Genomic DNA, 14,268 nt, shown 5'->3' on the forward strand with positions numbered 1-14,268 from the left:
AGAAAGTGCATACTGGCAATTTACACCTCTGGCTGGAGGGAAGGGGTTAGGTTAAGAATTTGGCATGAGGGGGTGCCCTTCAATGTTTGCCTCAGGCAGCAGGAAGGCTTTGTGCTCCCCTGCCCCTTGCCAACAAGCACTGAGGGACGGGGGCCCAATCTAAACTCTTGCACCAGGGCCCATGAGCTTTTAGCTACGCCCCTGAATGGCCCCCTCTTTATTATTAATATAATGCCCCCCTCTTTATTATTAATGTAATGGCCCCCTCTTTATTATTAATGTAATGCCCCCCTCATTATTATTAATGTAATGGCCCCTCTTTATTATTAATATAATGGCCGCCCCATCTTTGTTATTAAAGAGGGGCCATCACATTAATAATAAAGAGGGGGCCAGTACATTAATAATAAAGAGGGGGCTAGTACATTAATAATAAAGAGGTGGCGATTCAATTAATAAAATGAAAGCTATCTGTCTGGCTCTAGCACAGTATTGGGGGGCAGCAGGATGACAGTGTTGAGACACCAGGAAGGAGAGCATGATAGTAAAGTGAAGAACCTACATTTTTTTCTGTGAAACTCTGCAGAGACGAGAAGCGGCTGAAAGAAGTTATCATGGTGGTCTTATCTCTGAATGAAGACGTCGAGGAAAGTCTACATCACAGGAGACGTCACTGGATGTAACAGGTATGGTTCGGTATTATACTGTAATAATAATGTCGATGCACATATCTGTTTCATGGTAGGTTTGTGGGAGGAGATTGAGAATATGGCCCACCCTGCCGCATTCTGGCCCCAGACTTCAGGTCACACTGCGTTCTGAATTCTGGGGCCTCAAACCCATCTACTACATTATCTGTACAGAGTTATCTCTGTGTTATCTGAGGTGTTACATAGGACTGCTAGTGATCTAATACAGTGTCTGTTAAAAGTGGCGTGCCTGGGGTAGGTGGGGGGGCGCATTTTTTGGCTTGCCCCGGGATGCTGGCAACCCACGCTACGCCACTGCCAGGAACCTCAGTGACACATACATTCTGTCAATGACAGACCCTTGTGCCTTCCTACAGTTAGAAAATACCATTGGATCTGAGTTTTCCCTGAGATCATGAAAACTCAGATCCGATGGTGTATTCTAATCCACTGGCGTTCCCATGGTGACGGGGAGCAGTATGCCAAAGTGGAATAACAGTTCAGATTAAAAAAAAAGTCGAATATTCTGAATAACGAATATATGCGCTATATTGCGTCATATTCATCATATTCTAAAAAACGAAGTTATAGCTTCACAGGTTATCACAGGTTATATTTCCCAATGTTTTGGGGTGTACCCTAATTTAAAAATAAATTTAAAAGCAAAAAGCAGTGTAGTCTACCTCCTCCTCCTCCACCGCCGCTTCCACCTACACTGCCACATCCACCGCCTCCTCAACCTCCTACTCCATATGGACCTCGTCCTCCTAGATCAAGATTTATTTATTTTTTTACATATTTTGTTATTTAAAGTCAATTCCCTATCCACATTTGTTTGCAGAGCACTTGCCATGCTCTTAACCACATTTTGCTGGCATTTTCAGCCCTCTAGCCCTTTCCATGACATTTTTAGAGCTATTTTAGTGCTCAAAAGTTTGGGTCCCTGTTGACTTCAATGGGGTTCGGGTTCAGGGTCAGGTTCGGGTCAAGTTCGGGTCCCGAACTCAAACTTTTTTGTGAAGTTTGGCCAAACCCATCGAACCCGAACATCCAGGTGTCCGCTCAACTCTATTGGCTATCTGTTAAGACTTGACTTTCCCCAATGGGAACTGCCAGCCTGGATTCATTCACTATAACGTGAGTTTCGGATGTAGCTGAGGGTCCCTCTTCACTGGGAGCCAGTGCTGGCTCTGTGACAATAGTTTCATCACCTTCGGCCTGGGAGGCCTCCTCCACGTTAGGAGCGGTCCACCAGTCTTCACATTCGTTTCCATCTGAGATAACAAGTTCTGAGTATGGGGCAGGAGGAGGAGGTGTCCTCTGAATAGGCACGGGATCTTTGGACCGGCATGGCCATAGCATATTCCTATGTAGAGTCCGTGAAGCAAACTCCTCATTTTAAACCTACACTTCATAGATCGGACCATTAGGGTACACTCTCTTTTTTTTTAAACAAATTTTGTTGAGCAAATCAAAATAGTACAAGAAATGAATAGTGGAGGAATGACAAGTCTCCACTACTCTTACATGTATCAAAACATAATACAGGTCAGTCAAGTACATCTTATAAAGCATAACGTTATCCATGAGGCTGATCAGTGTGAAAAACAGCAATAGGGAAAATAAATAAAGGTCTTCACTCTTGTTTTCAAAGTGTAACCGTAGATCTTATCTGAGAATCAGAACCGCAAATCACATCAAAGGATCATATCTGAGGATTATATACGAGAATCCTATCCGAGAGTCACAACCGAGACGGGTCTAGGGAGGAGGATTTACTTCTACTGTTGGATTTGTAAATTAGGAGATAGTGGGAACATAAGAGGTGTATAAGTGTATCAACCATGTAAAAATATGGACCTTGATAACTCAATCTCTACAGGATGGTTTGTTAGTAACCTCTAAAGGAGGACCAAAGACTCCAGATCTTCAGGAATTTGTGATGGGACCTCATTTCCCATGAGGATAACTCTTCTAGGCGGTAAATCTGGTCAATTTTCTGGAATCATTGTCCCATAGTAGGAACGTCTACGGACAACCATAATACTGGGACTAACAATTTGGCCGCATTCACTAGATGTTTAAAAAGTGTCAAATTAGGTGCCGAGGATAAAGATTCAGGAGGGCGACTTCCAGTGCTGGAGTAACATTTGATCTACAAATCTTATTACATGTTCGAAAGATTTTAACCCACCAGTTGAACAAGATTGGGCACGACCACCATATGTGGAGGAAAGTACCTTTCTGTTTTGAGCATCTCCAACATACGTCGGACGCCGAAGCTGAGTACAAACAGGTCTTGTCAGGGGTTTTGTACCACCTTGTGATGATTTTATAGTTGTTCTCTTGAATCTTGACACATCTCGAGGCCTTATGTGAAGAGTTATAGATATTGAGGGTTTCTTCCGGAGAGAAACATTTATCTAGGTCTTTTTTCCCACAATCTAATGAAGGCTGGCGTTAGGGTAGCAGGAGGAGTTCTCAATTTGTTTTACTATTGTGAGATAAATTTATGAGGAGTAGAATCTTGAGAGATAATGTGCTCAAACCATGTTATAGGGTGTAACAACATGTGCAGTTGGGCGTTTTGAGTCATGTATGCCTGTAAAAAGTGAAGCCCATTAAAGCTAGAGCAAGGTATTTTCAAAAGATCACTTAATGCTTAAACAGAAAGCAATTGGCCATTATCATAGAGATCTATCAATTTCATCTAAGACTGTCGAATCTCTGTACAAAGGCTGCTTTGTAAGGCCTGGGGAGCTAAGTGAAGTATGTCCTTGACTCTTAGGGTAGGAGAAGGGAGTGGGGAGCATAGGGGCGAAGTTTGCAATGCGTTCCAAGCATGCAGGGTAGCTCTAATAACTAGAGTAATGCTTGGATAGAGAGGTTATTGAGACATTTGCCCCAATAGTGCCGTTCTAAAAGGTAGCCCAAGTAAGGATTCCTCCATCGGGACCCAAAATTTCTGTTTAGGGGCGGTCAACCAGTCCACCACTCTAGTGAGTAATACAGCTTTGCCATATAATTCGGGATCTGGCAATGAGATACCTCCTCTCTCTATTGGATATGACAAGGATTTGTAGGACGTTCTGGCTTTCTTCTTATTCCAAATGAAGGATCGAAACACGGATCTAAGTTTGGTGTACAACGTAGAAGGGACAGGGATTGGTAAGGTCTGTTGGAGATAAGTAAGTTTAGGAATGATGAGAGATAGTAGAATATTTTTCCTCCTGAACCACGAGAGTGTAGGGACATCCAGGGAATTTAAGTCCTCAACCAGTTTATTTTGGAGAGGAATATAGTTTAAGTTAAAGAGTTGGTTTGGGTCGGTGTTCATTTTAACACCTAGGAAAGTTAGGAAAGGGGACGACCGATTAAAGGGAGAATTTGATTCAAGTTGATTCCTTAATGACTTTTTAAGGCCAGTGGAGATTATAAGTGATTTGTTGTGATTTACCTTAAAACTGGAAAGCGCCCCGTATGTTTCCAGATAGCCATAGATCTTAGGGAGAGCTGACTCGGGATTACTCACTATTAAAAGTAAGTCATCCGAAAAAGCGGCGATTTTGTGTTGTTGATCACCAAGAGAAATTCCCTGGATGTCTCCATCCAACCTAATGGTCTGTAAAAGAGGTTCCAGGGCGAGGACGACTAAGAGGGGGGATAGGAGGCACCCTTGGTGAGTGCCATTGCGTATCTTAAACGGGTCAGACAAAGTGTCATTTACCCGGACTGATGCTGAGGCATGATGATACATGGCTTCAATTGCATGTATAAAGGGAGATGGGAAGTTACGAGATCTCAACGCTGAATACATGAACGACCAGTTGACCCTATCGAAGGCCTTCTCAGCATCAGTGCTGAGAAGGACTAAGGGAATATTCTTCCTCTTGACAAAGTGGATGATATTAAGAATACGGGCTGTGTTATCTTTTCCTTCTCTTTGTTTCACAAACCCCACTTGATCTCTGTGGATTAGTGAAGGGAGAAGTTTCGCTAATCTGTTTGCAAGCATCTTGGCTAAAAGTTTAAAATCTATATTAAAGAGGGAAATGGGTCTATAGTTGGGACATAAAGAATTGGTCCTTTCCGTCCTTGGGGATTAGAGTAATGTGAGCACTGGTCATATCAGTTGATAGGGGCATACCTTGTAAAGTGCTATTATATACCGGTAGAAGGTGTGGGATCAGTATTTCATGAAAAGACAAATAGTAGGGGATAGGGAGTCCATCCGGACCTGGGCATTTCCCCCTAGGGGAGTTTTTAATGGCCTCCAAAAGTTCCTCTGAAGAGAATGGAGAAGCGAAGTGTGTTCTGTCTTGTTCCGAGAGCGATGACAGGGCTAAGTTATCTAAATACGCATTAGTAGGCGATGTCGATTCCGTGTCGCCCAAAAGAGATTGGGGTGGATTAAGGTTGTAAAGAGATTTGTAATAATCTCTAAACAGGGAAGCTATTTTATTGGATTCAAAGGTTAATGCTCCTTCTGGGGTTTTTAATTTATGTACGTAATTATTCAGTTTTATGCGTTTGATCCTGGACATCATATAGCGAGAGGCTTTATTTCCGTGCACAAATTTTTTGTATTGGGAGTGTAAGTAAAACTTGGCAGATGCCATATTTAAAAGGTTCTTGAGGGAGGCCCTACATGAGGAAAGTTCTTGTAGGTGTGTTTCCAACAGGGGCCTTTTATGAGCCCTTTCTAGGAAACGTATCTTTTCATGAAGGGATTCTATTTGTCTTTGTCTTTCTTTCTTCAGGTGAGCCCCGAGGCTGATACAATGGCCTCTTCTGTACGCTTTATGGGCATCCCATATCGTTTGTGATGTAACCTCAGGGGTACAATTAGTAGTAAAGTAGTCTCCCAACAGGCGTTTAAGTTTAGATTTGTTGTCTGGAGAACTGATGAGTTGATCGTTAAAACTCCAGTGGTTAGTCGGTCTATGGCTGGGGGGGGAATTCATATGAAGATATATGGGGGCGTGATCGGATTGGATTATGGATCCTATATCAACTCTGGAACACAACTGCAGATGTTCTTTTGAAACAAAAAGATAGTCTAAGCGTTGATATGACCTGTGCAGTGAGGAGTAAAAGTTGTAGTCTCTAGAATCAGGATACATAGTACGCCAAACATCAATCAGGTGGGCTTTAGCCAAAGTGCACAATAAAGAGCGTATGCCCTTTTGGGACTGGGCAGATTTTTGGGAGGAGGAATCAATGAGGGGATTTAGGACTAGATTTAAGTCTCCCCCTACCACCGTGACACCATCTCTAAAAGATTCCAATTTTAGTCAAGTCGATTTTAGCCATGGGATTTGGCGATTATTTGGGGCGTAAATATTCACAAAGGTATAAAGGTGTTGACCTATTTTGCCTTTAATCATTATGAAACGGCCATCAGGGTCACATAGTTGATCATCCAGGATAAAGGGAACTTTACTCTGAAAGCCTATGCTAACTCCTCTAGAGTTTGATGAAGGGGAACCGCAATGGTACCAATTAGGGTAAAATGAAAAGAATAGATTAGGGAAATGTTGGTTCTTAAAATGTGTTTCTTGTAAAAAAAACTATGTTCGCTTTATCTCTCCTCAATATCCCAAAAATCTGGCTCCGCTTAGATGGTGAGTTGCAAACCTTAACATTATAAGAGGCAATACTAATAGCCATCATGGGGATGAAGAGGAAAAGCAAAATGCTGAAACACGTGAGCGTGAAAGTCTGTTACACTAGTGAGTAAATCAGAGTACTTAACATCTGGTCGGAATGATAAAGATGAAGAATGTCGCCTTGGTGAAGACATGACCCGTCTCGGATGGACACACCACTGAATAAATAATGACCTGAATAAAAGACAATAAAACAAACACAAATTGAACAATATAAAAACAAGAATAACCGAAACAGATGGGTTCTGAAGGACCTGGTGAGAGGGGGAGAAAGGCATTTGCCAATTATAGGCCCGGCGCTCTATTGTAAATGTCATAGAGGCCGCAAGGCTAAATCTAAATCTGTGTAATATGGAGGACAAATAGGAATGGGCATGTTGTGATTCAAACTCCCTTATTATACTATCTAATCTGATGGAATCTAAAGATAGGGAGGCAAGCCTATACATAGGTAGCTGGGGTATACGGGGTGAAAAGGGGATGGTGGGGGGGGGGGGGGTTAAGAAACGGGTAGTAGGATTGAAAGGTAAACAAAGGATACTTTGGTCTACAAGAGACCTTCCCAGCTGATGAACTCATGGGTCTGACGGATTTTGAGTTGGAGTCCCGGGAGACATTGATACACAAGCGGTGTGGGAAAAGCCAGAGGCTGCTGAATACATAAGCCAGAGGCCACTGAGTACATAAGCCAACGTTCGCTGTATACATAAGCCAGAGGCCGCTGAGTACATAAACTTGCCCGGAGGCACTGAATAACATAATATGGCATAATGGTGTCGGATACACAGTGAAACAACGCAGAAAAAAGACAGCACATAACGGCTCTAAAGACATTTCATGGTCAGAATGCCCCAGCTATGACTTGGGTCAAAAACATATGGTATACCTCCTAATACTGATGAGTCTCGCTATATCAAGTAGTGAATACTGGGAACATATGGCATCAGAACGGTATGTAGAGCATGTAATGCAGTATAGTACCAAGTGTGCCAGCGGTTAAGATAGACCGTAAGGTATTTATTAATGCGATGTAAGGTATATCTTGGAGTAATATGACACCTGATATTATATCCTGAAATGATAAAGATACTGCCTAGCCTGGCAGGACATTATAACACCAGCCACAGCATGCATCAAGACACAGGGAAAGGATCGTAACACATGCTGCCGCCGGGCACACCATATCAGCACACTAATGGGTAAGTTGAGGGTCAAGGCATCGGGAACCCCATCATTAGGTGATAATCCTAAAGTGGTCGTGATAGTCTAAGCAGAAAAAAAATCGTTAATATAACAAGAGGACAATAGTAAGGTATTATATTGTTAGATATCTCATTTAAGAATAGTCCCGGTATGTAAGGCATATTGTCAGAAGCCTAGAAAAAGAGAAAGAGCTAGGGAGCTTATTTATAGACATATAGAGGGGTGCAAGAGGGGAGGTATAGAAGGGGAAGGGTTAAAGCGTTATACTCATCATAATGGACACAGAGTGAGGAGAAACTGCGATTCTTTGCTTCAGAAGAGGTCCGCAGCTATGCGTCTTGGAGTGAGAGGTTGGTTCTTCTTCTTTTCTCCCTGCCTCTGGGCCTTAGGGGTGCTCCTCGCTTTCAAAGGGCACAATTTTAGGGAGTCCTGGTAATGATGTTAAATCCTGGACCGTGTCCCAGTCTTCAATTTACAAGGGAGGAATGTCCAGAAGATCAAATGCCGGGCCTAAGTCCATGTAAGACTTGATGGTGATCCTCTTGCCTTGATAAGAAAAGGACAATCCAAATGGGAACTGCCAACGATATAGGATTTTATGACTCCTAAGCCAATCTGTGAGGGGCTTGAGGGTCCTTCTTTTCTGGAGAGTTATTGGAGCCAGATCCTGATAGATACTAATCGGGACCCCCTTATATTTAATTCCATTCGGTAAGCGTGCCTTGATTATTATATCTTCTTTGTCTTGAAAATGTAGGAAACGGCATATAATATCTCTAGAGGGCTCATTGGCCTTCGGTCTCGGCCGCAAGGCCCGGTGAGCTCTCTCTATTACTAGCGTTCAGGGCCTAGTACACTTTCACAAATCTCCTTGACTATATCTGAGGAGTCTTGGGGAGAGTCAGTCTCTTGGACTCCCCTAAACCGTAAGTTGTTTCTTCCCCCACGATTCTCCTGGTCTTCCAGGGCATTGAATGCTTCGTTGAGACGCAATTGGCACTTTTGCAGTCTAATAGCTGTGGCCTCCTGGAAATCTAGGATCACGGCCTGGTTATTCTCAAGGGTTTCAACCCTGCCGCCCACATGCATGACGTCTTGCCTCAATGAGGAAAGTTCACTCCCAAGCGGCTCCATTGCTCGTTGCAATGCCGAGTCCAGATATTTTCTGGAGATCGGGAGGTGCTTGCGATGTCTGTAGTCTTCTACATCGCTGCCTTCTGCCTGGAGATCTGTCTCGCTCTCCTCAGTTTCTTTACACGGCTCCGGCGCCATCTTGGCTTCCCGCGCTGCACTAATTGCAGCCGCCTTTTTAATAAACGTATCCATATCTCCGCAATTCGTCGATTGCTTGTGGGAGAGGGACGAGCCCCCCGCTCTTTGCTGGCCGATTTTGCCCATGTTTTATGCCGAGCAGCCAACGTTAGCAGATGAAAGGCCGGGTCTGAACAGCAGAGCTCAAGCGCACACGTCCATTCCGGTCCGGCACTAGCTCCGCCCCCAGGGTACACTCTCTTGATCATTTTGTATGGCTGTACCTCCTAACCCTTACTTAACTTGCCTCTGGGACGTTTCTCTCATACCAGTACCCAGTCTCCAGGCTGCAGTGAAACTTCCTGGACTGGAGGACGGTCCGTATGAGCTCTCTCCTGTAACCGCTGACCTGCCAACAGGCGAATGGTCTGGAGCCACTGACAGTGTTCTTTCACCCATGAGGTGTTTGATCATTCCATTAGGTCTTCTGGCTGTTCTAAGTTCAATTCAACGATTTCCCAAACAGCTCTCCCAAACAGCAACATGTGCAGGGTGTAACCGGTGGTGGTGTGGACCCGATTATTGTAGGCCCAGACTAATTCTGGCAGGTAGTCAGGCCAGTGTGTAGTCTTGTCACCCAATCCGACAGTGACATGTTCTGGCCATCAAATTTGGGTAGCAAGTTAAAAAACGTGCCTGGGGTTCCACCATTGTTTGAGGTACGCACCTTAACATCATGCACATTGCCTTCAGCCGCCTCCATCTCTGTGACTGTACCCTGCTTGCAGCACTACTTGTAGCGGTCAGGGAAGGAAGAGACCGCAAGGCAGGATTCAAATACAGTACGGCAAACAAGGAGGCTGAAGCATACACCGGCTTTATTAAAGAACACAATGTAACTGCCGGAAAATCGGATTAACAGTACAGTACCACAGCACCAGAGGCACAATGGATTAATGACAGCAATGGTATAAACAGATTTACATAAATCTGCTAGAATGTTAATAGAATTTTGCATAGACACAGAATGAGCTAAAACAGCAAACACACAGCTTACAAGCTACTCTTCACTAATAGTTTCCTATCTACCCCTGCTACCCAGGGTACGCTTCTACAGCGCACTGACTAAATTCTCTTACTCTATGACCTATCGCAGATACACACCGTGCCACTCACAGTTCTGCAGATTTTCCTTGGTCCGGTACGTGACGGAAGGTGCAGTCTCGCTCCAGATCAGGTCGCTTGCTTGTCCCAGCGTGGTCTTTCTTTCTCTCTGGTTGAACTGCAGCAGGTGCAGGCATCCACCTAGTTCAGCTCTGACAGGAGGAATCCGGCTTGTTACTGGTCTCTGAATGGCATGATCTCACTCCTCTGGAACACACTTTGCAGTCCCTGTATTCTGCTCCACAGCTGAGAGGAAGAAATCACTTCTTATAGTCTCTTTCTGTTATATCTCCCAGCAGGTAGACTCTCTCCCTCTCCATACAGATGTGGCAACCACAAGCACAGCCCGGCAGAAACTTTATTGTCCTCCTTCAGCTTGTCCTTTCCCTTATTAGAAGACACAACAGCCTCTTGTGGCTGGAGGAGGACATCACAGCCTGTGTGCAGCATTATCACCAGAAACGTCAGTGCAATCTAACTTGGTGAATATAAGACTGACTCTTACATGTGTGTGTGGTCTAATTCCTGACCAATTCTTTAACTTTAACAAAGAAGAACAGCCGGCACTCTAATATTCATACACGGTGCACGTGTCAGGGTCGGCATCCCGCAAACATCCAAAAGAAAGGACCGGCACTCGCTGAAATGGATACTTTCTTTTTCTTATTTATTGCCACATGAAGGAACAAGTAAGTGACGCATTTCGACTCTAATCGAGTCTTTGTCATTCTTTTACTTTGTCACTGGTGGCGCAGCCACACGCAAATCACACCTGATATAGTGCATCTATGCTGAGGCGACAAAGATACTCTGTAAACTTACCAGACTAAGTGAGGAAGAAGACATATCCATGCCCAGCGTTTTACTAACTGCATTTACAAGAACAACAGCTTTCAACATTTCAGGCAACATTTTGCATTCTCTGCTGAAGTTATTGTTAGTGACAAGGTGTCAATGATTTCAAAGCCCCTGTTTGCCTACATCAACTGGAGATTACAGCAAATCAAAGGCAGTAAGAAACCTTTTTGTGATGTCAGTAGTAGCAGTAGGAGACTTTTACCAGGTTCCCCCGCTGGGAAACTGGGAAAAAGTAAGCCACTCTGCGTGTTTGAGGAAAGTACCAATGACGTCTTGAAAGACTACTTTCAGATGATCACGCTAACGGAGATAATGCGACAGAAGGATGACATTTCATTTGCTGAGCTTTTGAATAGAAATAGAGTGAAGCAGAAGACTGGCATCTTAAGCAATGATGACAAAGCTCTGCTTGCTCAGGCTTTGACAGATCCCACCCACTGCCCTAATGATGTGCTGCACATCTTTGCCACCAACAAAGAGGTTCACAAACATAATGCCAGAACTGTGTCTGTTCTCCATTCAAACATCACCAACATAGATGCCGACGATTACAGAAAAGACCCAAAAACAGGAGTGATGCAGAGGCAACACCAACCTTTCAAAGGACACAAAGTCAATCTGATTGACACACTGCAATCAGCTGAAGGTGCCCGTATCATGATCAGAGGAAACATTGATGTTGAAGACGGACTTGTTAACGGGACATTTGCCAAGATTGCAAGAATAATCATCCAGACTGAGAATGGTGCTACTACGATAAACAAGCTTGGGCTTGTGCTGGACAATTCAAATGCAGGACAATCCGTCTGGTGATGCTGACAACTTGGTGTACATAGAAAGGGTAGAGGAAAACCTTGGACACAAAGGAGTTGTTCGCATGCAGTTCCCCCTGAAGTTGGCTTTTGCATGTACAATTCATAAGTGTCAGGGGATGTGGATACAGTGTCACACCCTGCCCCGTGAGAGGCCTGAGAAGATCTGACAGACTTGCTACACATGAGTCTATCTGACAGATTGTTCTGTTTGTCTTTGTTGTGGTTTTGGGCAGGATCCCACCTCCCCACAGGTTCTGCTCATTAGCTGCTTTGTGGTGCTATTTATACCCGCCTCTCACTATAGCCCTTGCGGTTTATATTTGCTTCTGGAGTTCTCAGCTGGTGTTTGGTGGATCTCCTGCTCCCCATCCGTCTTAAGCTAAGTCCTACTCCTTCTCTTTTGTTGTGTGTTCTGGCTAGGCCTCAGGAAGACGCTGATTCCTGCAACTTGCGCTACAAACCGGTTGTCTTATCTTCTGTTCCCTAGCTGAGGGTTTGTTTCAGTTTCAGCGCATGAGCACTCCCACCCTAAGGATTTGCTCATGTTGTCAGCAGTCAGGTAAAGGCTTAGGGATTGTCAGGTGGTGACCTTTCCCTGTTCCCTAGCTTTGGGGCCTAGCCTGGTGTTTTGTTGCTTTTGTTGTATTTGTTCCCTCACCTACCGTGACATACAGTAGACAGTGGTCTCATTGAAACGGGTCTTCCAACCGGGAATGGCCTATGTTGCTCTGAGTAGAACGACTACACTGCAAGGACTGCACATAACCAACTTTGATGAAAAGAAGATCTTTGCTGATCCTGAAATCACAGCCTCCCTGAACTCAATGAAGAATGCATCACTAGAAAGTGCTATGCCCCTCTTAAAGTTTCTACAGACAGACAAATAGCAAACAAATAACAATTATCCATCACAACACGGAAGGATTACCAGCTCACGTTGAAGATATCAAATCTCACCACGAGTTGATACTTGGAGATATTTTATGTTTCACTGAAACTCATCTCTCAGGCTCTTCTGTTGCTAAAAGTCTTCAGCTGGAGGGCTAAAACCTGTTCAAACGCAACAGACACCTCTCGTACACGAACCTTCCTGACATTGCAAGTAAAAATGGCGGAGGTGTCGCCTAGTATGTCAGGAACCATTCCAAGGCCTTTGAAAAGCAGTATCATCACAATGTGACTGACTTGGAGTTCTTGGTTGTCAAACTGGAGTCCTCTGTACAAGCTTTGATCGCTGTTGTTTACAGGCCACCGGATTACAGTATTGGTATTGGCCAATTCCTTACTAACCTGCTGGGCCTCTTGGAATCTTTGGAAAGAATGGACTGCAAATCTATAATACTCTATGGAGATTTCAATGAAGATTTTCTGTCCAGAGCAAAGAAGCCAATATCTGACCTTTTTCACTCAAGAGGATATACCCAACTGGTCTGGGCAGCCACCACAAAAAAAACACACTGTTGGATCACATTTATATCTCCAGGGTGCTGCGCTGTCTCCAGTCAGGAGTACTGCGCAGTTATTACAGCTATCATGATCCTGTGTATTGTGTTTTGAGCAGTGGTTGTGAACACGATTAGAGTCTGCATAAACGGGGCATGAGCGTTGCCAGGAAACAGTGGTTGTGAACATTGATTATTATCAAACAGATAGCACCCCTTCACCTCCATTCTACGTCAAGATGCTGAGACCTCCCTCAAATGCATGTGGTCATACCTTTATCTGCTAGGCTTGATAAGGCTGCTAATGTTTTTATAAATGTATGTTTTAATGTAACTGTGAAGCACTTTGGGCAACAACATTGCAATTAAATGTGCTATATAAATAAACAAAAGTTGAAATGCATTTCTCACTCTATCAAGCTTGCCATGTGCACTTTTTAAATTTAATCAATCAATTTCTTAGTGTAATGTTTACTATCTTTACTCACTCTAAACAATTACTCTGCCCACTCCATAAAGTTATTCTGCCCAGTCCAACCTTTCCACAGTTACTCCAGCCACTAGCTTTTCTAGTTATGTATCTGCTCTATGAGTTTTCCATATTAAAATGTAAAATGAAAACCAACGTATCTCAACAATCACTTACCTTATAGTATCATTCCCGTAACAGCCAACATCCCCAATTCCAAGGTCATCAGCCAAAAGCAATAATATGCTTGGCTTTCGGACAGTGGCTTCATTAATTATTAGACATAAGCCGAGGACCAAAATGAAAAATGGTAAATTGGCCATGTGAAGCCTGAAAAGGAAAAAAAGAATGGCAATTAAATAGAAGTGAATTTATTATCAAATAATATGCACACATATATACCATGTACACACACTAATCCTGAATATTTGATAACTCAACCTCTATCAGGTCTATATAACAGTATTTTTAGTCTGAGCCCCACTGATATGTACCTGTTACATGCAGGTGATGACCCTACCTAACCTTGACCTGAGGTGTGTCACGGTCACTATGGTCAGTATGCAATAAGGGGGAATACTCAAAGAAATGCTGTTGGACGGGGTACGGGAGGGTGGGATGACTCAATCGTCCCGACGGGTGAGTGGCGGAACCAGAGGGGTGTAAATGTGTGGGGCTCCTCCCACAAATCTGGGCAATAATTGGCCT

At 43.8% G+C, this 14,268-nt stretch overlaps 1 protein-coding gene across 1 annotated transcript in view; it reads right to left on the minus strand.

Moving 5' to 3' along the window:
* Positions 1-14,268, minus strand: part of LOC122930555 (arylsulfatase H-like) — a 466,223-nt gene that overhangs the window by 182,284 nt on the left and 269,671 nt on the right. The window contains exon 2 of the mRNA XM_044284038.1: positions 13,738-13,890. Within this exon, the coding sequence (XP_044139973.1) occupies positions 13,738-13,883 (146 nt within the window). The 5' untranslated portion in view covers positions 13,884-13,890. The remainder of the gene's footprint in view (positions 1-13,737; positions 13,891-14,268) is intronic.

Source organism: Bufo gargarizans, chromosome 3, assembly GCF_014858855.1.
Source record: "Bufo gargarizans isolate SCDJY-AF-19 chromosome 3, ASM1485885v1, whole genome shotgun sequence".
In the NCBI taxonomy this organism is placed as follows: domain Eukaryota; kingdom Metazoa; phylum Chordata; class Amphibia; order Anura; family Bufonidae; genus Bufo; species Bufo gargarizans.